At 35.3% G+C, this 26,234-nt stretch overlaps 2 protein-coding genes and 1 long non-coding RNA gene across 3 annotated transcripts in view; 2 read left to right on the forward strand and 1 right to left on the reverse strand.

The window, feature by feature from the left end:
- The window catches only part of LOC135775162 (CD209 antigen-like protein A), a 214,706-nt gene that overhangs the window by 40,496 nt on the left and 147,976 nt on the right, over window positions 1-26,234 (forward strand). The window lies entirely within an intron of this gene.
- Window positions 7,085-8,509, forward strand: LOC135775387 (uncharacterized). Its single transcript, XR_010543870.2, has 3 exons — window positions 7,085-7,294; window positions 8,208-8,300; window positions 8,383-8,509. It is a non-coding gene; the product is annotated as an uncharacterized lncRNA (long non-coding RNA).
- On the reverse strand, window positions 23,902-25,840 carry LOC141281062 (general transcription factor II-I repeat domain-containing protein 2A-like). Its single transcript, XM_073812708.1, has 3 exons — window positions 25,810-25,840; window positions 24,752-25,692; window positions 23,902-24,570 (listed from the first exon to the last, which is right to left on the reverse strand). Exons 1-3 carry the CDS (start codon window positions 25,838-25,840, stop codon window positions 23,902-23,904), a joined length of 1,641 nt encoding a protein of 546 aa, XP_073668809.1.

The following is a 26,234-nucleotide window of genomic DNA, read 5'->3' on the forward strand; positions in this document are numbered from 1 at the left end:
TCTGTGATGTGTTAATCCGGGGTTACGTTTTTGGTAAAGGTTCTGTGTTCAGAAGGAAAAACTTCTCATCTGAACTCAATCTTCGCTTCACAACCCCCGCAGCGTTGGTCGTTCGGTCCGCACCACGTGATAACAGCCATTGCACACGCGCACACGCACACACCATATCCGCTGGGGGTTTTACGATGTAATTCGTAAAGCTATAGACACTAATTCATCTTAAACCTAACCTAATATCAGATAATATGTTAAAATAGTTTATTTTTATTTTATTTAGTAAAAATTAAGGTTTACCTATTTAACGTAACCCCGTGATTTTAATATTATGTAGAACCATGTCCTAACTGATGTTGTGTTTGTGGACGCACACAACCATGTTTAACAAAATGTCAAATTTGTTAAATGTTTTGTCTTTAAAGCAATGATTGTTGTCACGTATGTGACAACCTGGTTTATAACAACATCAAACGTTGATAAATAATATTTGCACCCGTTTTGTTGTCCTCTAAGGGCTAACACAAGGGTTTATGTCATCATAGGATGTGTGATGAAATGTCTTAAAACTTCTAAGTTTCTTTAAATTACGAATAAGAAATAACATGCTTTAATCTGTATCTGAGTAATGAAGCCTGAAATCTAAAATAAACCTATTACTTTTTGTCAATGGGGGCTGAGTTTCTTTTATTTTACCAACACTCCCTCTGTCCAGACATCTGGGGGGTTGTCTGCTGGTTGATAGCGGACTGGTGATAGAGAGAGAGAGAGAGAGAGAGAGAGAGAGAGAGAGAGAGAGAGAGAGAGAGAGAGAGAGAGAGAGAGAGAGAGAGAGACTGCAACTGTTCGTCCAAACAACAAACTTTTTCCACATCAATAAATATGTCGAACACTCGCAAAACAAGAAACACCCACTGGAATAACATGTTCAAGAAACCTTTTATTTTGACAATACGTACCGTGTTACATTTATCGTAAATAGACATGTACACACTTCGATATTAGATGACATTAATGAATTAAACTCAAAATAGGGTGTGAAATGTCTTAAAACGTTTAAAAGGCTCTTAACACCAGATATATGTGCGCATCAGTCTACGTTATCTGACAACTTTGGTGCACGCATTCACATGTTTTAATCAGAGACTTGGTTAAAGAAAGTCCCAAATCTAAAATAAAACCCCTATTATACCGGAGCGGCCATAATTACATTTTATTGTGTAATAAACACATATTCCCAGTTGGTTTTAAGATATCATTAATTTAAAACAAAACTCAGAAAATGATATGAATGTGTTTTTAATCGTTTAAAAGTTTCTTAACGGTGGATATGAACATTCATCCGCGTATGTTTGTAAACGCCGGAGCGCGATCTAATGTTGTGATCAGAATACTACACTCTAAAAAAACAAACGGTGCTATATAGCACCAAAACAATTGCTTTGGATCGTAACGATAGAAGAACCATTTTAGTGCCATATAGCACCGGTGAAGAACCAGTGAAGCACCAGTGAAGCACCAGTGAAGCACCAGTGTAGAACCATATAGGGGCCATATAGCACCACATATGGTTCTACATAGCACTATATGGTTCTACACAGGTGCTTCACTGGTGCTTCACTGGTGCTTCACTGGTTCTTTACCGGTGCTATAGGGCACTAAAAATGGTTCTTCTATCGTTACGATCCAAAGCAACTGTTTTGGTGCTATATAGCACCGTTTGTTTTTTAGAGTGTATGTCTGAAAAGATTAAACTTTTAGTTTAAAATAAATAGGATTTAGTCTAAAGAAATGTCGACCTACGGGGGTTTTGGTACAATTCATTGCTATACACATACTGCGTATTTCATTAAATAAATTGTGTTGTTAAAAACTTTTAGATACAGTAATGTTTGCCATAAAATAGATTATGCTCTAAAATAAACCTTTTACTTTTTTTTTTTGACAGAGTTACCATATTACATTTTACCACTACAGTTTTAAAAGACTCTACCTAGATTACAAACCGACCCTGCTGTGAAATATCTATCACACACGGTCATAAGCTCAACATCAAAAACTTTGCGGTTGATCAGAAAAATATAGCTTATAGTTAAATAGATAATAGTATATTTAATGTTTACCATTACAACTAAAAGATTTTATTCTTGCGTGACTTTAAAAAAAGTCTCTTGACAAAACAAACGTATTATCAAGTTGTATTTATAAGATACACGCAGTCAATTGACCTAAATCTAAATAATACTTTATTTTTGTCAGAGCAGACAATATAAGACTCTTTGTATAATATACACATAATCACACATGTTTTAAGAAGCCTTTAATTAAAAATAAAACCCCAAAATGGGGTGAATACTTCTTAAAAACATTTAAAAGTTTATTAACGTCATATATAAGTTTCTCTGTCACCATCTGTGTATACACACGTCTTAATCAGAGACTTGGTTAAAGTTTCCCGTAAATCTAAAATAAAATCCTATTTTGCCATAGTGGACAGAATTACATTTATTAACATTATTTTAAAATGGCAGATATGAACGCTCACCCGGCGCTTTGTCAGACACCGCCGGATCTTTAATACGCGTGAAACTATAGTGCAGGTTATGAAAAGATTCACGGAACTCATGAATCGTTTAAAATTGTATTTAGTTTAGACTTTCGTCTAAAGATTGTAGTATTGCCGGCTCCGAAGGTTATGGCTCAGATCATTGCTTAAACTATACACGTATACGGAATATTTAATTAAATAACTTGTGATGTTACAAACAAATGTTTTAATCAGAGACATGGTTAAAGATTCCCCTAAATCTAAAATAAATTCCTATTTTGCCATAGTGGACAGAATTACATTTATTAACTTTATTTTAAATGACAGATATGAACAATCACCCGACGCTTTGTCAGACACCGCCGGATCTTTAATACGCGTGAAACTATAGAGCAGGTCATGAAAAGATTCACGGAACTCATGAATCGTTTAAAATTGTATTTAGTTTAGACTTTCGTCTAAAGATTATAGTATTGCCGGCTCCGAAGGTTATGGCTCAGATCATAAACTATACACGTATACGGAATATTTCATTAAATAACTTGTGATGTTACAAACAAATGTTTTAATCGTAGCATTGTTCATGATTTGTCTAAATCTAAATCTAAAATACTTACTTTTTTGACACCGTAATGGGGGATTGTTTTACCAACATTGAGTTTTAGAAATCTTTAATCGCTTTACAACACGCACCCCTGTGAAAGAATGCAGGTCTTGTGCGAAAGGAGGGAGGAAGGGTGAGAGCTGACATCAAATGTCAATAAACAGCAAATGTCGAAACACAAGCCGTCATTAAACATAACAGCATACGCTTGACATAAAACACACTCAGGAAAAACAATCACTCTAAATGACCCGTCATAAACCCATTAAATACTTTCTGTCTAAAGTTGACAACTTGTACAGATTTTGATTGATGGTCCCGCCCCCCTGTTTTCCCTGACTATCTGAATGCCCTCAATATTATTGCAGTGTATTATGTATAAGTTTAGAAGCTCCGCAACCAAAAGAAATAAAAAAGGCGATACCGGACATCCTTGTCTGATACCTCTCCCTACAACAAAGCGAGGAGAAGTCCCTTTGGAAAGAGAGACACAGCTAGTAATGTTATGATACAGGGTTTGTATGGAATTCAGAAACTTGGGTCCAAAACCAAAACGAAGAAGAGTTTCATACATAAAATCATGCTCTACTGTATCAAACGCCTTGTAAAAGTCTAAAAATAAAATAAGAGCATCATCATTAACGAATTCAGAATAATCAAGGAGGTCTAAAACAAGACGAATATTATTAGAAATATGTCTGCCTTTCATGAAGCCAGATTGAGTGGGAGAAATAAGTTCATCTAAGCATGGCTTCAATCTTGTTGCATATACTGCAGCTAATAATTTATAGTCTGAATTAAGCAAACTTATAGGGCGCCAATTATCTAATATTTTATTATCTTTATTCGGCTTTGGAATTAAAGTAATTAAGCCTTGCTTCATAGATTCAGATAAATCCCCTCTATCTAAACATTCATTAAGAGCATCTAAAAGTAAATGTTTAATATCATTCCAAAATAGTCTATAAAATTCAAAAGGTAGCCCATCTGGGCCCGGACTCTTATTAAACGGGGATTTAGACAACACATAATCCAGTTCCGCCATTGTCAATTCACCCTCACAAACATCATGACTATTCTTACTCAAAGTTGGAATGAAAGATTCCACTTTAGAGAAAAATGTTTTAGAAGACTCAGGGTTAAAACAAGACGTATAAAGGTGTTGATAAAATTCGGATACGGATTTAGAGATTTTCTTTTCATCCAAAGTTAAATTACCTTCAATTTCAAGTGCAGAAATCCTTTTAAGCTCTCCTCTTCTTTTTTCTAAATTAAAAAAATATGATGAATTTCGTTCTCCAAATTCTAACCATTTTGCCCTTGACCTAATAAAGGCGCCTTTAGCCTTCTCTGTATAAAGAACATCAAGCTCTTCCCTCAGCAAATATAACTTCTCTTTGTCTTGATCACTAGGTGAGGATAAACATGAAATATTATTTATATCTGAAATGATTGCAGAGCTTCTCAAATTCTTTGCCTTAGCAAGTTGCTTACCAAACTGCACGGAAAATTTACGACATTCATACTTAAAATATTCCCATTTTATAATAGCTGAATTTGAATTAGTTTCAAGATTATCAATTATACTTTTGATGCCCGAGCAAAAAGAGGTATGTTGTAAGAAGGTGGTATTTAATTTCCAATATCCTGGTTTTCTTTGAGTGCTATTATAAGACTCAGATAATTCAAGAGATATGCAAGCATGATCCGTCAACGGAGCAGAAGAAACATCACAGGACCTAATAAATGAAACAAGGCAATCAGATATAAGCCAATAATCTATTCTGGATTTTTGTGTCATATCAGCTTTGAACCATGTAAATGAGGAAGAAGAACTGCCATGGACGTGTCTATAAGCATCTAGTAAAGAGAGGTTGCTGCAGAAATCATTAATCACCATGTTTATACTGTTAACACCGAGTCTTGGAGGAAATCTATCCAAATGTAAGTCAGGTGCCTCATTAAAATCCCCTCCCACGATAAAAGCTGCTGAAGGATATTTTACACTTAAAGCAGAAATTTTTAACGATAAAGTATTAAAAAAAATACGGTTCAACTCAGATCTGTTAAAGCCATAAATATTACAAATAATAACAATTTTCTCATTGATCTGTACCACTGCTATTAACCATCTTCCCTCAGAAGAGGATTGAGATTCAATAATTTTGCCATTGAAATTATTGTTAAACAAAATTGTTACTCCAGCAGAATAAGAAGAACCGTGAGAAAATAGACATTTTCCACCCCATTGTGTTGACCAGAATGATTCATCATTAATTGCAGAATGAGTTTCCTGTAAAAAATAAACATCTCTTTTTTTAGATTTACAAAATAAAAATAAAGCCTTGCGCTTAGTAAGATCACGAATCCCCCGAACATTAAGAGAAAAACAAGAAACATTAAAAGACATTGAAAAAACACTTGGAATAGACTGCCCTACGGCAGAAGAGTATTGCTATATTAAACTCAAAGAGAGAAAGTGCAAAATCTTAAATTTTAACCCTCCGTGTTTAACAACATATTTGTAGGGTAACAGAACCTTAATAATTGTTATAATAATGTCAGGAAAAAGTGCCATTTAAAAGCAAAAAGGATATCAACATCGCCAAAACTTTGCTTTTGTGCACGAACGAGCCGGGAAACCGATAATCTTAGAACCACCGCGAAGCACCGACAGTTGATAATACAAGTCACATATTGTCCGCAGAAATCTTCTTCCCATCAATAATAGCAAACGATCCTTTAAAACCAGCTCGTTTTCCATCTTTCCTTGCTTGACTCACCAATGGCCACAGCTTGTTACGTGCCTCTCTCGCCCGCTGAGTAAGATCTTCAGTTATTTTGATGCCTTTCTGTTTAAGAACTTCAGAGTTTTTGGCGTCTGACCAAATCCGATCCCGGATAGAGCGTGACAAGAACTGCACAATAATCCGCCGTATCTGCATGCCCCCTTCTTTCGGTCCGATTCGGTGTGCCACATCAATAGAGGTCTGTAGAATCTCTCTCAAACCTGGGGACACCTGAGAGAAAACTTCCATTGAGATCATCTTCACGTTTTCCCCAGCCTCTTCCGAAATCCCCGTTATTTTGAGATTCCAGCGTCTTTTATACTCATCCAGCTCGTCAACTCTTTCCCACAATTTCTTATTTTCTGCTTTCATTGCCGCTAACTGTGAGTCCAGTTTATCTGTTTTGATCATCGCTCCCTCAGCTTTTTCAGAAGCTAGATCAACTTTGGTGTTAAGATCAGATATTAAAGTAGAGTTGGATGCAACAGACCTTTCAATTTCTAGTAGCTTCTCCATAAACACATCTTGCTTTTTCCCCAACCTCTCGATTGCCTCCAGAATTACCACATTTGAAGGTTCGGACGAGTGTCGTCTCATTTTCGGTAAAGGACTTTTAGTCGGCGTCTCCGGTAAATGCTGGCAATCCATATCTTCTCCAGTTACGGGTTTAGTATAGTCGTGTACACGCTTCACATTATCTCCTGTTCCTTGATCCATTTTTAGCAGTAGGGATAGCCTCACTTAGCAACGCAATTTTGCTAGTATCAGTTAACTCAGCCACGTGCGGGCTCTTCACGGTAATAACAGGAAAAAAATTGACGAATACTTTCCGTTTAACTTCAGAATAGTTACAGAGTCATTCCAAATATCAAAACATTTGCATTAGTTACCCTTTCACCACCAGGGAAGAGAAAAAAATCAAGATTTGCACTAAAGTTAGTAAGAGACAGAGATTTTACGACTGCACGGACGCCATCTTGGCCGGAACTCCCTCTCTCTGTGTGTGTGTGCGTGTGCGTGTGCACGTGTGCGTGCGTGCGTGCGTGCGTGTTGGGTCATCTTGGGGATGACCCAATCCTGTGCAAGGCAGGCATCCCTCTCCCCAAATAAACACTAAAACATTCATCCGCCAGTAGGAGAGGCTGCATGCCACCAGGCGGCCAGCCATCATCTCCAAGACCACTATGTGTCATCTGAAGAGCTGCCTCCTGCACCGTGCCAACCTGCCGTCCTCCTTCCACCTGACTGACTCCGAGCCTGCAGCTACAGACCCACACCCAGAGACCCGCACTCTTAGACCCCTCGTTTTTCGAGACAGCACCTCCTGTCAAATTGGATCGGATAAACATTTAAAAAAACGTGAGTTTCGTCAATTTTATTAAGCGAATCATACTCAATCGAATTGTTTTTTAATCCAACTACTTTACACCAAGTAGTTGAATAGTTAACACCAACATATGAATAGTAATTTAATATTTGTAAAGATAGATATTTATAGCTAAAGCGAAAATATTTATAGCTAAATAATATAGCTAGCTAACGTTAGCTTTTAACCTTGGACTTTTTGTAGACAAGCCATTGTAAATATTTGATTAAAATGAGTTGACCAATTAAATACATTCCCGGACAGGGATTAGACTAGTCTTAGACTAAAATAAATATAAGAGCTGCTCAAACTGAAAACAACTTGCACTGACATCCTAAAATACATCAGTGGGCATTGCTTGGCTTCAAAATGTACACAAGTAATGTTTTTAGTAAGGCATGTTTGATCAAACTAGTTATATTTTCTAATTAAACTAAGTCCTGGTTTAAAATAATCCCTGTTCGGGAAACCTCCCCAAAGTGTGTTAATATCAAAGAATGTCATCATTGATTATTTAATCAGATTTACTGTTTGACCTTTTTTTAATTACCGGACCTTTCCTCCTAAGACTATAAATTAAATTAATTAATGCAGGAGTAATTATTTTACTTTATATCATTTATGTAGACTACTTAATTGAGTTCTTAAAAAGTAAGTATTAAAATGAATCAATATCAATTTAACTGTGATATAAATTTGTTTCCAGCCATTTACAACTCATACAATTGACTAATAATCAAATGTACTATGCCTTCACTATTTACCCATTGTATTAACATGTCAGCTAGAATGTGTCATTTGGCCTTTTGTTTGGGTTCCTTGTATGGACTCTGTAGGGTGGTCTTAAAATTTGAGCAATGTTTTTTATATTTATTAATTAATTAATTGATGTATTTATTTATACAGACAGGCCATCATTTATGGCCTATGTGAAATGCAGGCATTATCCTGGCAGGAAGCTGAGGAGGTGTTCCTCCATGGCCCTTCTTATTACTCTAGGTATGCTTGTAATTTGTATTTGCAAAAATAGTATTTTTTATTACACAATATTCTTGACAATGGCATTCATTTTTTATTGAAGTCAAGGAATTTGACAGGGCAGTTTCCAAAAGACTGAAAAAGAAGGAAAAATCACCTACAAGGAAGTAATTATTTTATCTTATAAGTTTACATTATTTTACATTTATTCATTTAGCAGACGCTTTTATCAAAAGTGGCTTATAAATGAGGAGTTTTTTTTAATGCAATTGAAGATGAAAAGTATCGTCACTAACATAATTCTTTCTTCCTTTTATCTTTGCTTTCTCCTGTTTACAGCAAGATGATGTTTAGTTGTTTGTTCAATAAAGTACAGAATTGTTTATTATTGGTGTTTTGTCTATTATTATTTAGGTTTTGCTTCATATTAAAAATATAACAAAACAGGTTTTGTTATGCTAGCATGATACAATGTTAATAAGACCATTATAGGTTGAACTGAAAGAAAAATTGGAATTTTAATAATAAAAAAACATTGTAGCAATATAATATCACATAATATTTTTAGTAGAAAGTAAAATCCAGGAACATCAGTTTGTGTTGAAAAGTTGTGGGGACAAAACATCAGATGAAAAACATTACAGCAGAATGTTTAAAAAAAAAAATTGAATAACGAGGCATCAAAAATGTGTAGGCCGGTCAACAATACAAAAATACTCAGCATAAAACCCTCAACAATGTCGACTGCACATGTAACAGTCCCTGCAACACCAGCTCAACTGAACAGTGCCAAAGCACCATACTGTAGAAAACAGCAGAACGTTAAGTCAATGATTAAAATGAAATGTATTACATATCTAAAGGAAAACACACCATAAGCACACAACGCAACATATGTGACCCTGTACAACAAAACCAGTCGTACACTGCAAAAAATGACTTTCAAGAGAAAATGTTCTTAGTATTTTTATGTTGTTTTCTTTAAAAATATCTAAAAATTCTTAAATTAAGATGCTTTTTCTTGATGAGCAAAATGACCTAAGAAAATAAGTCTAGTTTTTAGACCAAAAATACCAAATGTAAGTGATTTTGTGCCTAAAACAAGCAAAAAAATCTGCCAATGGGGAAAGCACAAAAATCTTGAACATTTTTCTTAAACACTAAATTCAAGAAAATTTCAAGAAAAAAATGTTTACCCCATGCAGATTTTTTTGCTTGTTTTATGCACAAAATCACTTACATTTTATATTTTTGGTCTAAAAACTAGATTTTTTCTCATCAAGAAAAATCATCTTAATTTAAGAATTTTAGATATTTTTTACCGAAAACAAGACAAAAATACTAAGAATTTCTGCCAATGGGGTAAGAAATTTTTGCTTAAATTAAGTGTTTAAGAAAAAAAAATCTTATTTTTAGATTTTTTTCTAACCCCATTGGCAGATATTTTTGCTTGTTTTAATTAAAAATTCACTTAAATTGTATATTTTTTGTCTAAAAACTAGACTTATTTTCTTAGGTCATTTTGCTCATCAAGAAAAAGCATCTTAATTTAAGAATTTTTAGATATTTCTACTGAAAACAAGACAAAAATACTAAAAAAGAAAGTCATTTTTGCAGTGTAAGTCATACAGGTTTTGTTTGATTTTTCAGAACATTTTAACCAAATGCTTTCAAAAAGTAGTGGGGACATGTCCCCAGCATAAATGACACCTATGGTACAATCTGTAATAGGCTTTATGCCCAGTTGCACTAATTCCTGAACTTCAGCCAGCTCCTTGTTTCCTGTCTGCCATTATTGGACAAACTGATTAATCCAGGTGTGTCTGATTATTGTTTTTGTGAGTGACTACTGAGTTCAGGCACACCTGGATTAATCAGTTTGTCCAATAATGGCAGACAGGAAACAAGGAGCTGGCTGATGTTCAGGAAGTAGTGCAGCTGGGCATAAAGCCTATTGTATCCCTTCCATCAGATATTTTTCTTTTAATTACACCCACGCTCAAAAAAATACTGCAGACTACTGGGTAATTTTTAAGTCATAAAACACAATTAATTTTATGGCACATGCATTAAGCAGGGAAATCAAATATTTATTTGGATAACTTTAAATAAAACGATATTGTAATATTGCATTCTATTGTTTTCAATGCCATTTGGATGAAGGTGTTATACGATCTTCCAAACAGCAGGGGGCGCTGTCTCAAAAAACGAGGGCTCTGAGAATGCGGGTCTCTGGGTGTTGATCTGTAGCTTCAAGATAATACTCGGGCTGACTGGCAACTTATTTAAAAAATGCTGATAAAAAAAGAGTTAACTGTAACACAGTTACAAAGAAAAGAATGAGCACAATTATTTGTATGTTTTTAATTTATAATATGAATACTCGAATCAGTCAATTGACTCCAACTGTATTTAGAAACTCATGTTTTTATTATAAAACAGTGATCAAATATTGAATCATCCTTAATCATAATGAATTACAGTTTTTAAACAATAACATTAAAGTTAAGATATCTAACACAAATATGCATTGCAAGAAAAAAACCAGGGTTAGTTAATGACATTTTCTTCACTTCTAAAACACAACAAAATTCAATGCTTAATTTAAAATACAAGTAAAAACGAAACGGAAAATGTATATGCAGTGAACAGTACATTAGCCTATTAATTTCTATAATTTTTTAAGGATAAATAAACTCCACCGAAGCTTCAAACGCATAGCTACTGAACTTCTAAATGTGCATATCAAAGAAAGCCCGGTAAAAGGAATAACTGTTGATGACACTGAAGTGGTAATAAGTCAGTTAGCGGATGACACCGTTTTGTTTTTAAAGGATGCATCTCAGGTTGCGATAGCATTAGAGACTCTTGAGCCCTTTTCTAAAGCCTCAGGCCTTCGCCTTAACATAAACAAATGTGAGTTACTCCCAGTTGGTAATTGTCTGGAATCCTCAATTTGCAATATTCCTGTAAGAGATAGTCTTAATTATTTGGGAATTAAAATAATCAAAGATGATAAAACTAGATGCCCCTCAAATTTTACACCAATTATCGAAAAGACACGTAAGGTATTGAACCATTGGTTGTTAAGAGATCTATCACTCAAAGGCAGGGGCGCTGTAAAGGGGGGGTAAACAATGACGACTCTCGGGGCCCACGAGTAAGAGGGGGCACAGAGAAGCCCCCAAAATTGTGGTGCATAAAAAAATATTTAATAGTAAAACACTGCAAAAAATGACTTTCTTCCTTAGTATTTTTGTCTTCTTTTCAGTAGAAATATCAAAAAATTCTTAAATTAAGATGCTTTTTCTTGATGAGCAAAATGACCTAAGTAAATAAGTCTAGTTTTAAGACAAATTAATATGCAATTTAAGTAAAATTTTCCTTAAAACAATCAAAATTATCTGCCAATGGGGTGAGAAAATTTTTTTGAAATATCTTTTTTCTTAAACACTTAATTCAAGTAAAATTTTCTCACCCCATTGGTAGTCAAAATACCATAAAAGCGCATGATTTTATGTAAATTAATATGAAAAAAGTCAGCTGTGTTGGGGGCCCTGTCAAGATTCTTTTCATGGGGCCCAAAATCCTTAGCAGCGCCCCTGCTCAAAGGCACTCTTATTTATAAACACAACTTCTCCCCTCATAGCTTTCTTATTTGGAATAATGCCAATATTTTGAATAGAAATAAGTCTTTATTTTTTTATAATTGGTTTAGTAATGGGTTGTTATTAGTGAATCAGTTATTTAATAATGAAGGGAATTTATTTACATTTGCAGACTTTATCTCAAGATACAAAATACCTATTACATTGAAAGAATTCAAGATGCTTACTAAGGCAATACCTGCAGTTGTACAGATGCTGTTCAAAAGTAGTGTATATACACCCTCACTTTCTGTCTGTCCTCCTAGCCCTGAACATACCTCTATCGGCACCATATGTTTCTCTGGATTAAAGCCTAACAATTATAAAATTAGATCCTTGTTTTTAAGAGAGATTATTTTTTACTGGAACAGCTTTTTTAATGATGTAAATTGGACCCAAGTCTGGAAATTACCTCAAAATTTTTTCCTTACAAATAAGATTAAAGAAATCTCATATAAATTAATTCATTGAGTTTATCCCACAAAGGTATTTCTACAAAAATTTAAAATTGATATTGATTTGAAATGTTCTTTCTGTGAATGCCCCACTGAAACAATCTCTCATTTATTCTGGTCTTGTCAATATACCCCAAATTTTTGGAACAATGTGGAGATTTTTATTGCTGATAATATTTTAAAAACCTTTTCGTTATCCTACAAACATGTGATTTTGGGCTATTTTATTAAGAATCACTCCTTAAAAGATGTTGAGTTCATTATAAATTTTATTTTACTTCTTTGTAAATTTCACATTCATAAATGCAAGTTTACAAAAGGCAAACCTCTTTTTATGGTGCTTAAAAAGGAGATTAAATTATTTGTAGATGTGATGTCAACATCAAAAAATAATAAAGCAATCAAATTGTTTAATATATGCTCCTCCTTTAACATTTTCACATAATATTAAAGGTAAAATTATAATAAATGGTGCTGACCTATAAGGTATATTTTCTGTATTCAATTACATTGTAATATCCTTTGGATTGTTATAATATAATTAATATCTTTTTCTAAAATGTATATCTAACTATGTACCCTCCTGTTGTGTTTTTTCTTTTTTTCTCTTTTTTTTCTCCTCTTCTTCTTATTCCTTCTTGTTGAGGCATGTGGATTTTTTCTATTATATGATATATGGCACTGTACATGCTATCTGTTATTGTTAATAAAGCATATAAAAAAAGCTTCAAACGCCAGGCGCAGTTCTAAAAAATGACCGCTTGAGGGCGCTTTGGAGCGGAGCATACGGTGGAGATGGCCCCCATTGGCTAAAAGGATTTTTATAAAATAAATAATAGTCCACAACAAATATACATATTAATTTCATATGATACATTTTTAAACTTTTTTAAAGATGCTTTGTAAAGCAATTGTTATTCTGCTAATAAAAAACTGGAGCTCCGTAAATCGCTTTGTCCAATCACAATGGAGGATAGGCGGGACAAACAGTGCATCGACCAATCGGAACATTTTTCCTCTACTACTGAAAAAACATAAAAGTTAATATATCTTGTCGATTACAATATAAAACAGCCCGTGCTACCACAATATGAGTACGCTTTGATTAAACAAATTATCTGCAAAATCTGAAAGTTATAAAACAGTACTTCCGCGAAGGTTTGAATAAAACCAAACAACGCACGCAACCAACGCACAAGTAAAAACGAAACGGAAAAAGTATATGCAGTGAACAGTACATTAGCCCATTAATTTCTATAATATTTTGAGGATAAATAAACACCGAAGCTTCACACGCCAGGCGCAGTTCTAAAATATGACCGCGTGAGGGCGCTTTGGAGGCGCTTGTGTGCGTTGGTTGCTATTATTCAAACGAATGATTTTTTTTACTGTTTTGTAAGTATCAGATTTGCAGATAATTTGTTTAATCAATGGGTATTTATATTGTGGTAGCACGGGCTGTTATATATTGTAATCGACAAGATATATTAACTTTTATGTTTTTCAGTAGTAGAGGAAGGATGTTCCGATTGGTCGATGCACTGTTTGTCCCGCCTTTCCTCCATTGTGATTGGACAAAAGCGATTTACAGAGCGCCACTTTTTTATTAGCAGAATAACAATTGCTTTACAAATCATCTTTAATTTTTTTTTAATTTATAATATAAAATTAATATGTATATTGGTTGTGGAATATCATTTATTTTTATAAAAATCCTTTTAGCCAATGGGGGGCCTGCTCCACCTTTAACTCCGCCTATGCCTGCATTTACAGTATACAGTATAAAAGACACTGTAATCTATTAAACATTTGTGATGCTGGGAAAATTAGTAAGCAAATTTAAATTATGTTATTTATATTTTAAAATTCTCGATTTTAAAAAATACCAGGATTAGTTAATTTTAGGAGATTTTCTTCACTTCTAAAACACAACAAAATACAATGCCTAATTTAAAATACAAGTAAAAACGAAACGGATAATGTATATGCAGTGAACAGTACATTAGCCCATTAATTTCTATAATCTTTTGAGGATAAATAAACTCCACCGAAGCTTCACACGCCAGGCGCAGTTCTAAAAAATGACCGCGTGAGGGCGCTTGTGTGCGTTGGTTACTATTATTCAAATGAATACGTTTTTTTACTGTTTTGTAAGTATCAGATTTTGCAGATAATTTGTTTAATCAATGTGTATTCATATTGTGGTAGCACGGGCTGTTCTATATTGTAATCGACAAGATATGTTAACTTTTATGTTTTTTCTGTAGTAGAGGAAGGATGTTCCGATTGGTCGATGCACTGTTTGTCCCGCCTTTACTCAATTGTGATTGGACGGCTGGATAAAAGCGATTTACAGAGCAGCACTTTTGATAAATACACATTATTACCAGAATAACGATTGTTTTACAAAGAATCTACAAAATTAACGTTTAAAAATGTCTAAGAACCTAAATAATATATATATTTTATGTAGAATATAATTTATTTTATAAAAATCCTTTTAGCCAATGGGGGGCCTGCTCCACCGCAAGCTCCGTCGTCATTTTATATTTCTATGATAAATGTTGCTGATTTTACTTAAAAAAGATGTATTTTGTGAATACAAGAAAAAAATTATCTGTGAAAAATAATTAATTGCACCTCAGTGATGACTATAATGACAGTCTCGATCTTATATATTTGCACGTCTCTCTGTTGTGCATTTAAATCGTGAATATTTAATAAAAGGCGGTCTTTACTCTGATTTTATACTATAGAGACAAAGCGCCGATATGCAAATTTGAAAACCACGCCCACCGGGGGGGAAAACAATCCAACCGTCTCCATTGACTTTGTATTGCGAGAGGCTGCCTCCTTGTCATTTCTGGCTTATAACAAAAAACAGAATAATGCCTAAAAGCTGCTGTGTGACAATATGTACAGCTAACAAGCCAAAGAACCCAGAAATAAGTTTTTATAAGCTGTCGAGCCGTAAAACCCAGTTTTTAAGGAAAATAAAGTGGATCGCCGACTACGTTTCCCCCTAGTGGACGCAGTTCTACTAATAGAAGTACTATGAAAAGTTGCCTGTTTCCACATTTGTTTCTTTAAACGCTCGTTTTATGAGGTCGACAGCTTAAAAAAAACTTATTTCTGGGTTTTTTGGCTTTTTAGCTGTACACCTTGTCACACAGCAGCTTTTATGTATTATTCTGTTTTTACATTTTTAATCTGTAAATAAGTTTTTATAAGCTGTCGACCCCAAAAACGAGCGTTAAAAGACACAAAAATGGAAACAGGCAACTTTTCATAGTACTCATATTAGTAGAACTGCGTCCACTAGGGACTTTTTCTCCTTAAAAGCTGGGTTTTACGGCTCGATAGCTTATAAAAGCTTATTTCTGGGATCTTTGACTTGTTAGCTGTACATACTGTCACACAGCAGTTTTTAGGCATTATTCTGTTTTTGTTATAAGCCAGAAATGACAAGGAGGCAGCCTCTCGCAATACAAAGTCAATGGAGACGGTTGGATTGTTTTGCCCCCGGTGGGCGTGGTTTTCAGGTTATGACGCGCGGCGCTCTGTCTCTATTCAGTGTGGTTTTGCATTAACAGGATACAGTATAAAAGACACTGTAATCTGTTAATCATTTGTGATGCTGGCAAAATGAGCAGCAAATTTACATTTTTGTTATTTAGATTTTATAATTCTCGAATTTAAAAAAGTCCCAGAGTTAGTTAATTTTAGGAGATTTTCTTCACTTCTAAAACACAACAAAATGCAATGCCTAATTTAAAATACAAGTAAAAACGAAACGGAAAATGTATATGCAGTGAACAGTACATTAGCCCATTAATTTCTTTAATCTTTTGAGGATAAATAAACCCCACCGAAGCTTCACACGCCAGGCGCAGTTCTAAAAAATGACCGCGTGAGGGCGCTTTGGAGGCGCTTGTGTGCGTTGGTTGCTATTATTCAAATTAATACGTTTTTTACTGTTTTGTAAGTATCAGATTTTGCAGATAATTTGTTTAATAAATGCGTATTCATATTGTGGTAGCACGGGCTGTTATATATTGTAATCGACAAGATATGTTAACTTTTATGTTTTTTCTGTAGTAGAGGAAGGATGTTCCGATTGGTCGATGCACTGTTTGTCCCGCCTTTACTCAATTGTGATTGGACAAAAGCGATTTACAGAGCGCCACTTTTTTATTAGCAGAATAACAATTGCTTTACAAATCATCTTAATTTTTTTTTTTATAATATAAAATTAATATGTATATTGGTTGTGGAATATCATTTATTTTTATAAAAATCCTTTTAGCCAATGGGGGGCCTGCTCCACCTTAAACTCCGCCTATGCCTGCATTTACAGTATACCGTATAAAATACACTGTAATCTGTTAATCATTTGTGATGCTGGGAAATTAGTAAGCAAATTAAAATTTTGTTATTTATATTTTAAAATTCTCGATTTTAAAAAAATACCAGGATTAGTTAATTTTAGGACATTTTCTTCACTTCTAAAACACAACAAAATTCAATGCCTCATTTAAAATACAAGTAAAAACGAAACGGATAATGTATATGCAGTGAACAGTACATTAGCCCATTAATTTCTATAATCTTTTGAGGATAAATAAACTCCACCGAAGCTTCACACGCCAGGCGCAGTTCTAAAAAATGACCGCGTGAGGGCGCTTTGGAGGCGCTTGTGTGCGTTGGTTGCTATTATTCAAATGAATAAGTTTTTTACTGTTTTGTAAGTATCAGATTTTGCAGATAATTTGTTTAATAAATGCGTATTCATATTGTGGTAGCACGGGCTGTTATATATTGTAATCGACAAGATATATTAACTTTTATGTTTTTTTCAGTAGTAGAGGAAGGATGTTCCGATTGGTCGATGCACTGTTTGTCCCGCCTTTCCTGCAATGTGATTGGACAAAAGCGATTTACAGAGCGCCAGTTTTTTATTAGCAGAATAACAATTGCTTTACAAATCATCTTTAATTTTTTTTTAAATGTATAATATAAAATTAATAGGTATATTTGTTGTGGAATATCATTTATTTTTATAAAAATCCTTTTAGCCAATGGGGGGCCTGCTCCACCTTAAACTCCGCCTATGCCTGCATTTACAGTATACAGTATAAAAGACACTGCAATCTGTTAATCATTTGTGATGATGGGAAATTAGTAAGCAAATTAAAATTTTGTTATTTATATTTTAAAATTCTCGATTTTAAAAAAATACCAGGATTAGTTAATTTTAGGACATTTTCTTCACTTCTAAAACACAACAAAATTCAATGCCTCATTTAAAATACAAGTACAAACGAAACGGATAATGTATATGCAGTGAACAGTACATTAGCCCATTAATTTCTTTAATGTTTTGAGGATAAATAAACTCCACCGAAGCTTCACACGCCAGGCGCTGTTCTAAAAAATGACCGCGTGAGGGCGCTTTGGAGGCGCTTGTGTGCGTTGGTTGCTATTATTCAAATGAATAAGTTTTTTTTACTGTTTTGTAAGTATCAGATTTTGCAGATAATTTGTTTAATAAATGCGTATTCATATTGTGGTAGCACGGGGTGTTATATATTGTAATCGACAAGATATATTAACTTTTATGTTTTTTTCAGTAGTAGAGGAAGGATGTTCCGATTGGTCGATGCACTGTTTGTCCCGCATCTCCTCCATTGTGATTGGACGAAAGCGATTTACAGAGCGCCACTTTTTTATTAGCAGAATAACAATTGCTTTACAAATAATTTGTTTAATCAATGCGAATTCATATAGTGGTAGCACGGGCTGTTATATATTGTAATCGACAAGATATATTAACTTTTATGTTTTTTTTTTTTCAGTAGAAGAGGAAGGATGTTCCGATTGGTCAATGCACTGTTTGTCTCGGCTCTCCTTGATTGTGATTGGACAAAAGCGATTTACAGAGCGCCACTTTTTTATTAGCAGAATAACAATTGCTTTACAAAGCATCTTTAAAAAATTTTTAAAATGTATAATATAAAACTAATATGTATATTTGTTGTGGAATATCATTTATTTGATAAAAATCCTTTTAGCCAATGGGGGGCTGCTCCACCGCAAGCTCCTCCTATGCCTGCATTAACAGTATACAGTATAAAAGACACTGTAATCTGTTAATCATTTGTGATGCTGGCAAAATGAGTAAGCAAATTAAAATGTTTGTTATTTAGATTTTATAATTCTCTATTTTAAAAAAGTCCCAGGGTTAGTTTATTTTAGGAGATTTTCTTCACTTCTGAAACACAACCAAATTCAATGCCTAATTTAAAATACAAGTAAAAACGAAACGGAAAATGCATATGCAGTGAACAGTACATTAGTCCATTAATTTCTATAACCTTTTAAGGATAAATAAACACAGAAGCTTCACACGCCAGGCGCAGTTCTAAAAAAATGATCGCGGGAGGGCGCTTTGGAGGCGCTTGTGTGCGTTGGTTGCTATTATTCAAACGAATAAGTTTTTTTTACTGTTTTATAAGTATCAGATTTTGCAGATAATTTTTTTAATCAATGCGTATTCATATTGTGGTAGCTCGGGCTGTTATATATTGTAATCGACAAGATATAGTAACTTTTGTGTTTTTTCAGTAGCAGACGAAGGATGTTCTGATTGGTCGATGCACTGCTTGTCCCGCCTTTCCTCTATTGTGATTGGACGGTTGGATAAAAGCGATTTACAGAGCAGCACTTTTGAAAAATACACATTATTACCAGAATAACTATTGTTTTACAAAACATCGTAAAAACCTAAAATTAATATATATTTTATGTAGAATATAATTTATGTAATAAAAATCACTTTAGCCATTGGGGGGCCTGCTCCACCACAAGCACCGCCTATGCCTGCATTGAGCTGCAAGACTATGGAGAGCTTTGTAGGTCAGAATTATGCTGCGTTCCAGGCAACCTGTAACCCGTAACTCACGACTTCAAAACCACGACTCACGACTCTGAACTGGGAGTACTTCAATCTAGTATGAGTTCACGGGTGGGAAGTCACGGGTTTGACTGCCGTTCCAGTGCACTTTCACCGGTAGAAGGTTGTAAAAACACGAGTTACAGGCTGCCTGGAACGCTTAGGGTCGTGAGTTGTGGTTTTGAAGTCGTAACTCACGGGTTTAAAAACCTGCCTGGAACGCACCATTAGTACCTTAAAGTTTTTACGGAGGGAGACGTGAAGCCAATGAAGATAATGTAGGATTGGAGTGATATGTTCATACTTTCTAGTATGTGTAATCAGACGAGCAGCAGAGTTTTGAACGTATTGTAATCTCTTGGTATTATTTGCAAAAAGGCTATAAAGTAGTGAGTTACAATAATCTAAATGGGATGTGACAAAGGCATGTAATAATGTTTCTGAATCCTGCTGACTAAGTGATGGTCGAATGTGAGATATATAGACCTTTCTCACAGTAACCGGAAATACGTAATCGTCGTGTAAGCGGAGTTCCTGTCAAGCGTCAACACACTAGAAAAACATAAACCCGGGGCAAGTTTAAAATGGATCAAAGAGTCTACAAAACTTCGTTAACGGATTTGCCAAATATTACATTTGCTGATGTGACACGACTAATGGAGGAAAACTTTTTCCATGAAGAATTTGTCCATGAATTTCTAGGTAAGTAGAGAGCGAGTATAACTGTTACTGAACTGTTAACTAAAACGACACATTATAAGTCTCGCCGGATAGCCTGAATCCACTTCTGTACACCTTCACCATCAACAGGGAATTGATGGAAGAGATACGGCTTTTTACATTGCCTTGACTGCGGAGGAAGTAGATTTCCGCGACGATTGCGTAGTTCCGGTCATAAATACGGAAGTTGTGAGAAAGGTCTACTACGTAGGTGAAAAAAAGCTGTCTTTACCACTTGACTTTGATTAAAGCCAAAATCAAGTCAGCCAATGCCTATTCAGCAAGTTTTGATTGATGGGTTAGTAACCAATCACGAAACCACTTCAGGGATTCATTTTGAGGCGTCCGTGCTACTGGCTATGGGTAACGTTAGCTAACAGCTTGAAGATACGATCAGATTTTCTCCAGAGGTTAGATATAAACAACTCCATTGTGGATCGTCGACAGCATTTTTATTTTTATTTTTTGAGAGTGTGAGGAGTGTGAGAGCCTGAGGTCATCGATCAGTAAAGCTGCTTCTCAGATACAGTAAGTTGTAAAAGTTTGTCTTGTTATGTTGATCATGTATTTAACTTACAGTTTATTGTTTATTGTTTCATGTTGTTTTTGATTTTAAAAATAACAGTGAAGATGACTAAGGCTCGAGTTTTACATGGGTTAATTCTTCTATGACATGTAATGTAAATTAGGGATGCACGATCTTGATTTTTCATGGCCGGTTTTTATACCGATTTTCTTAACAAGCAAATTGGCCGATTACGATCCGATTTCCGATTTTTTTTTCTAATCAAGCAACAAGCAAGAAAGAATGAAAGTATAACGTTACATAAACAATATGTTTATTTGGTATTTAACAGGCTAAACTTGGTTTTGCTATTGAAAACAAAAACTGTAACCATCTAAAATTAACAGCAGTAACTGTGAAGTAGGCTACGTTCAATACAAACATAAGTGGTTAAATGAGACCATGACATGGATGGTTGAGTGAGGGTTGATGGTCTTGCCTGTTTTGCATTATCAACAGACTTTTGATACTTATTGTTTCTATCAGGTGATGAACTTAAATGTCTGACCAAGTTTGTTGTGGCGAATGCAGGGCTCTCAGGTTTTATTTAAAAGTTTGGAGTGAGATAACATCTGTTAGGGGAAAGGCCCCGATCTGCCCCACCAAATTCTCAAGTTTTTGCTAGCAGTTCAATGATACCTATTATTCATAACTGACCAGCACAAGTATAAATTATAACAATTGTTAAGTCTGATAAAAGACAAACAAATTTATCCAAATTAAATAATTGCTCTACATATTAAAAAATACATAAATTAAAAATAAAAATCTGTATTATATACAGTAGGATTGCAGCACTTGCCAACAGCGTGTATTTTAAGCTATGTTTAAGAGAGAGTTAAGGTTACATGTTCACTATGGCAATAATAATGAAATGCATCTCTGGTCCTTTCATTCATTTAGGAAGCCTCTATGTTAGTTTCAGGTAAGCTAAAGCTTCTGATTGCAAAGCAGCTGGAGGGTTTTTTAATAAATCACGCATGATTTAACACGTATTTGGCTATATTCAAGAAACCTGCGTTATTTACAGCATTAATCGGATCTTGCTCTTCCACTCTGTGCGTGCACGCGCCGCGCATCCAAATGATTGACATCAGAGGAGCGCGAGAAAAACTCAAGACAGCTAAACTCGACAGATAACTTCTCTGCACCTCGTCCATTAATTGTATATAGCAGGAAAAGTGATCAGTCTCTTAGAAAAACAAGGTGTGAGTGTGTAAACTGACTGAAATGCGTGTATCTCACAGTGAATGTGTGAAACTTGAGAGCCCTGCGAATTTACTGTTGTTTCTCCGCAATTAACTTGTCCTTTACAGACATTGCAGCTTGCAATCTTAATGTCCTGCGCACAGATTTCAAAATGCTTTTACACAAAAGACATGTTTGCGAATCATAAAAATGTAGCCTGTGCACGCGGGTACACTTCCGGAAAAATCGGCCGACAAATACAAAAAAACGTCCGGTTCCGATCTCTGGCCGGTCAACCGGTGCATCCCTAATGTAAATGCATATTTATGAATCTGATGCATTATATATATAAAAACTTAAAAAAAAAAGATATGTGGGGGAAAATATTAGTATTACCAGCAATGCTGAGCATTATAAGCATAAGTTATTTGGCAACCATAATGCATTTGTAATTATAAAGCTTGTGATGTAAAATAGGCCTTCAACTGACACAGATGAGGACCACATTCAACATAACAAGTATTTTGTTTTAATGTACAAATGTTTTTTTTTCTGAAATAGTTTTGTGCATTGGTGGGCAGATAAGTTTTGAATTGATAGTCATGAAGTATGAAGTGCTCTTTCTTCTCTTGTTATCATGTGCAGGGCACTACAGTGCGACCAATTTGGTCGCACATGCGACCTAATTTCTCAATGGTGCGACTTAAAAAAATATCAGGTCGCACTGATGCGACCAGGAGTTCGAGGGAAAAAGCCATGGTTCAGATCTACGTGTGTGTACGTTAAAAAATGCGTGTGCGCTACAGTCAGAGAGAGTGAGAGAGCGAGAGAGAGAGGTGAGTCCATCAGATAAACCGAGTGGATGTAGCCGTGGATGATAAGAGAAGAGGAAAAGAACGGTTGACAACTTTTTCGTCAAGAATGTTAAGTTAATGCCTCATCCGTCCGAAGATCATAACCAGTGCTCTGACATCAACCTCCCGTCACATCTGGTCCGAACACGAATTAGGTAATGAGCCTCTTACAATCGAGTCAGAGCCAGAGCATAGCCTAATTCTTTTGAAGAAAATTATTTGAACGTAACCCCGAACAGCAATGTCGCGTGCCGTGTGCCAAATTTATAGAAAAAAGCCAGGAGTCAGGACCGCTGTTTTCTTCATAATCTTAATTCCAAATCTAATCCTATAAACTTTTCGGTGTTTGCTGTATCGTTATTACCCCCCTGCCAGACTGTCTTAAATAGAGAAATAAGTTAATTCCTTGATTTGCGTTGCTGATTCATTTATAAATAATTCCCCCAAGGGTTTAGATCAGGGGTTCTCAAAGTTTACATTCAAAGGTCCAAATCTGAATTCTCATAATTTTCATAGGTCCGGAACTGGTTATTACAAAAAATTTAAGCACGGTAAACTTTATGTAAATAATTTGTTTATATAACAAATCAACACAGATTGTTTGAAAATGTATTTTCTTTTAAAGTACATCCACAAGTGTATTTTGCATTCATAAAAAGTGCAAAACAGCATTTTTTAAGAACATGAAATACGAGAATACGTTATGCCAAATGTAACAAGGTGCAAAATAAAGAGCAGCCTAAGAGAAGTGGCACTGTTTGTCTTTCATCAGATACCTAAACCACAGCAAAAAGGTGGGGTTGCTTGATGGAGACACTGACCTAAATGTTCATTTATCAAGTTGATAACTATATGTACATCATTTGTTCATATAACAAATGAACAAATTTTTTTTAAATGGATTTTCTTTTAAATTACATTCATTACTAGTGCATTTTGCATTTAAAGTAAATTCATAACAAGTGCAAAACAGCATTTTTTTGAGAACACGAAATACGAGAACACGTTATGCCAAACCTAACAAGGTGCAAAATAAAGAGCAGCCTAATGAGAGAAGTGGCACTGTTTGTCTTCCATCAGATGCCTAAACTGCGGCACAAAAGGTGTTGTTGCTAGACGGAGACACTGATATAAATGTTCATTAGTCAAGTTGCTGTGGTATGAGTTCTTTACAACATTCATTGCTGAGAATGCAGCTTCACACCGATAGGTTGAACCAAACATGGTAAGAACATAGATGGCTACATTCTGTAGGTTGGGAAAATTTTCAGCTGTGACCATTTTAGTCCAAAAGGTAAAAGTGTCACAATCCACTTCCTGCAAAGCCACATTTTCAATGAGTCAATGAGTTCAGTCTGGAGAGATGCAATGTTTGCCCATGAGAAGATGCTCTTGGTTTCTTTTGAAAACTCCTCAACATTCTTTACCAGGAATGGAGATGTAATGCAAAGCAGCACTTGTCTGCCTACATTGAAGTCTTCAAAGCGCTGCCTGAAATTTTTAGCTAGCTTCTCCAAAAAGGAAAGATGATGATAATGGTGATTACCATTAGTCTGCTGGAGAAGAGTTGGAAAGTGAATATGTGGCCCTGTGATGTCACTCTTAAAGATCTCCAGACGCCTTTCAAAGGAGCGTACAGCTGCCATCAGATCACACACTGTGTTGCCTTGGCCCTGGAGCTTCAGATTAAGTTCATTTAGATGAGATGTTATGTCCACTAAAAAGGCCACAAGCTCCATGCTGTCATCATTCTTTAAAAAATCCAAGAAATGCCTGGCTTTGACATTCTTTTGCTGAGACAAAAACATCTCCAAATCTTTCCTGATGGCCCAAAACCTCTCCAGGACCTTTCCCTTACTCAGCCACCTCACATTGTTATGAAGGAGTAAGTCATTATATGCAGCATTTACCTGGTAAGAGAAAAAAGATAAGAAAAAGGAAGAATAAATTAATTAATAAAAATTTGTGTTTTGTGTAAAAAATATTTAGCGCCAGGACTGCTTGATGCACAAACAAGTGATTGTGTGTATGTGGTCACCACTTAATAACTTAATAAACACAGTAGAAGTATAAAATAAAATAAATACTCACGTCAGTCAGGAATGCTCGCAGAAGACGGTGCTGAAGGGCAGAAGATGCTCTGAGGTAATTCACAAGCTTCATAGTAGTTTCCATGACGCCTGCATATTCTTCTCCTAGGCTAGCACACAGCACAGACTGGTGTATTATACAGTGGTATGTCAGCAGGTCTACGTGCTTCTCTTTCAGACGCTGAACAGCTCCCTTCTCCTTCCCTATCATAGCTGGAGCACCGTCAGAAGTGATGGACACAACATTTTTAATATCAGTTCCTATATCATTAAGCATCTGCATGATAGCTTCATAGATGTCCTCTCCTTTAGTGTGACAGAGTGGTGTAAGGCCCAGTAAGTCTTCACAGAATGTCCCCTTTGCCTTGCTGAAGTATCTGACAAACACACATAGCTGGGCTTGGTCTGTGCCATCTGTTGACTCATCTACTGCAAGTGAAAGGCAGGGTGCATCTTTGATGTCATCAGCTAACTGCTTAACTAAATCATGTGCAAGTATCTCTGTCCTCCTAGTTAAGGTATCATTGGATAATGGAATTTTCTTAAATTTCTCTGACATCTCCTGTCTCTCCTTTCCCTCAAACAAAGCCTCTGCTATCTCAACAAAACACTCTTTTACTATCTCTGCATCAGAGAAGGGCTTTTTGTTTTTGCCTAGTACCCATGCCACACGGAAAGAGGCTTCTGTAGCTCTCTCTTGATGTGTCAGAGCTCTCACAAGCAACTTATTTGCTGATTCATATGAAGACTTTAGCTGTCGTAATTTTATTATCCTCACCTCTGTATTCTGTGGATACTGCTGTTCAAAATATCTGTGTTTCGTTTCATAGTGGCGTTTGACATTTCCACTCTTCACAACTCCAACTGTCTCGCTGCAAATTAAACAAAACGGCTTCGCGCTGGACTGGGGTAAAATAAAAGCATACTTCTCTGTCCAGTCGTCTTTAAAAACACGATTTTCTTCGTCAACTTTTCTTTTTTTTTGAAAGCATCCTCAACCTAACTATCCGTACATTTAAACCACGGTAAAGCAGCGGTGGCGCTCTGATTACGTCAAACGTCGGTTACGTCGGCTTTTACTGGCTGCCATGGCTACAGCGTCACATGTGAATAAAAAAAAACTCGTTTTATTTTCGGACAAGGAATACTCTAATTAAATCTAAAATGAAATAAAAAAATAAATACACAAATGATTTAAGTTTAAAATGCGTATTTAAAGTAGCAAATGCACACATTAATCAATCACAGAAATTAAGGCACTTGAAGTGGACGCGGGTCCGGATCAAATTCACTCCGGGTCCGGATCCGGACCGGAGTCCGGACTTTGAGAACCCCTGGTTTAGATTATGCGCAAAAAGCATTAAAATGAATAGAACTGAATAGAAATGTGTTTAACTTAAATATTAGCAAATTAACAAAACAAATTCAAAAGTAGCCTATAGCCTATATGAGTTTCTTTTTTGTGTGACGCGCTCCAAATCCGA

Source organism: Paramisgurnus dabryanus, chromosome 19, assembly GCF_030506205.2.
Source record: "Paramisgurnus dabryanus chromosome 19, PD_genome_1.1, whole genome shotgun sequence".
NCBI classification, from domain to species: domain Eukaryota; kingdom Metazoa; phylum Chordata; class Actinopteri; order Cypriniformes; family Cobitidae; genus Paramisgurnus; species Paramisgurnus dabryanus.

What these genes read in the sequence shown, in the direction of transcription:
- LOC141281062 (XM_073812708.1), bottom strand. Translation starts at nt 25,840, where the DNA reads ATGGCAGCCAGTAAAAGCCGACGTAACCGAC. An exon ending in TAAAAGCCGACGTAACCGAC is followed by an intron (nt 25,693 to 25,809) that starts GTTTGACGTAAT and finishes GTGTTTTTAAAG; the next exon opens with ACGACTGGACAGAGAAGTAT. An exon ending in TGCGAGCATTCCTGACTGAC is followed by an intron (nt 24,571 to 24,751) that starts GTGAGTATTTAT and finishes TTCTCTTACCAG; the next exon opens with GTAAATGCTGCATATAATGA.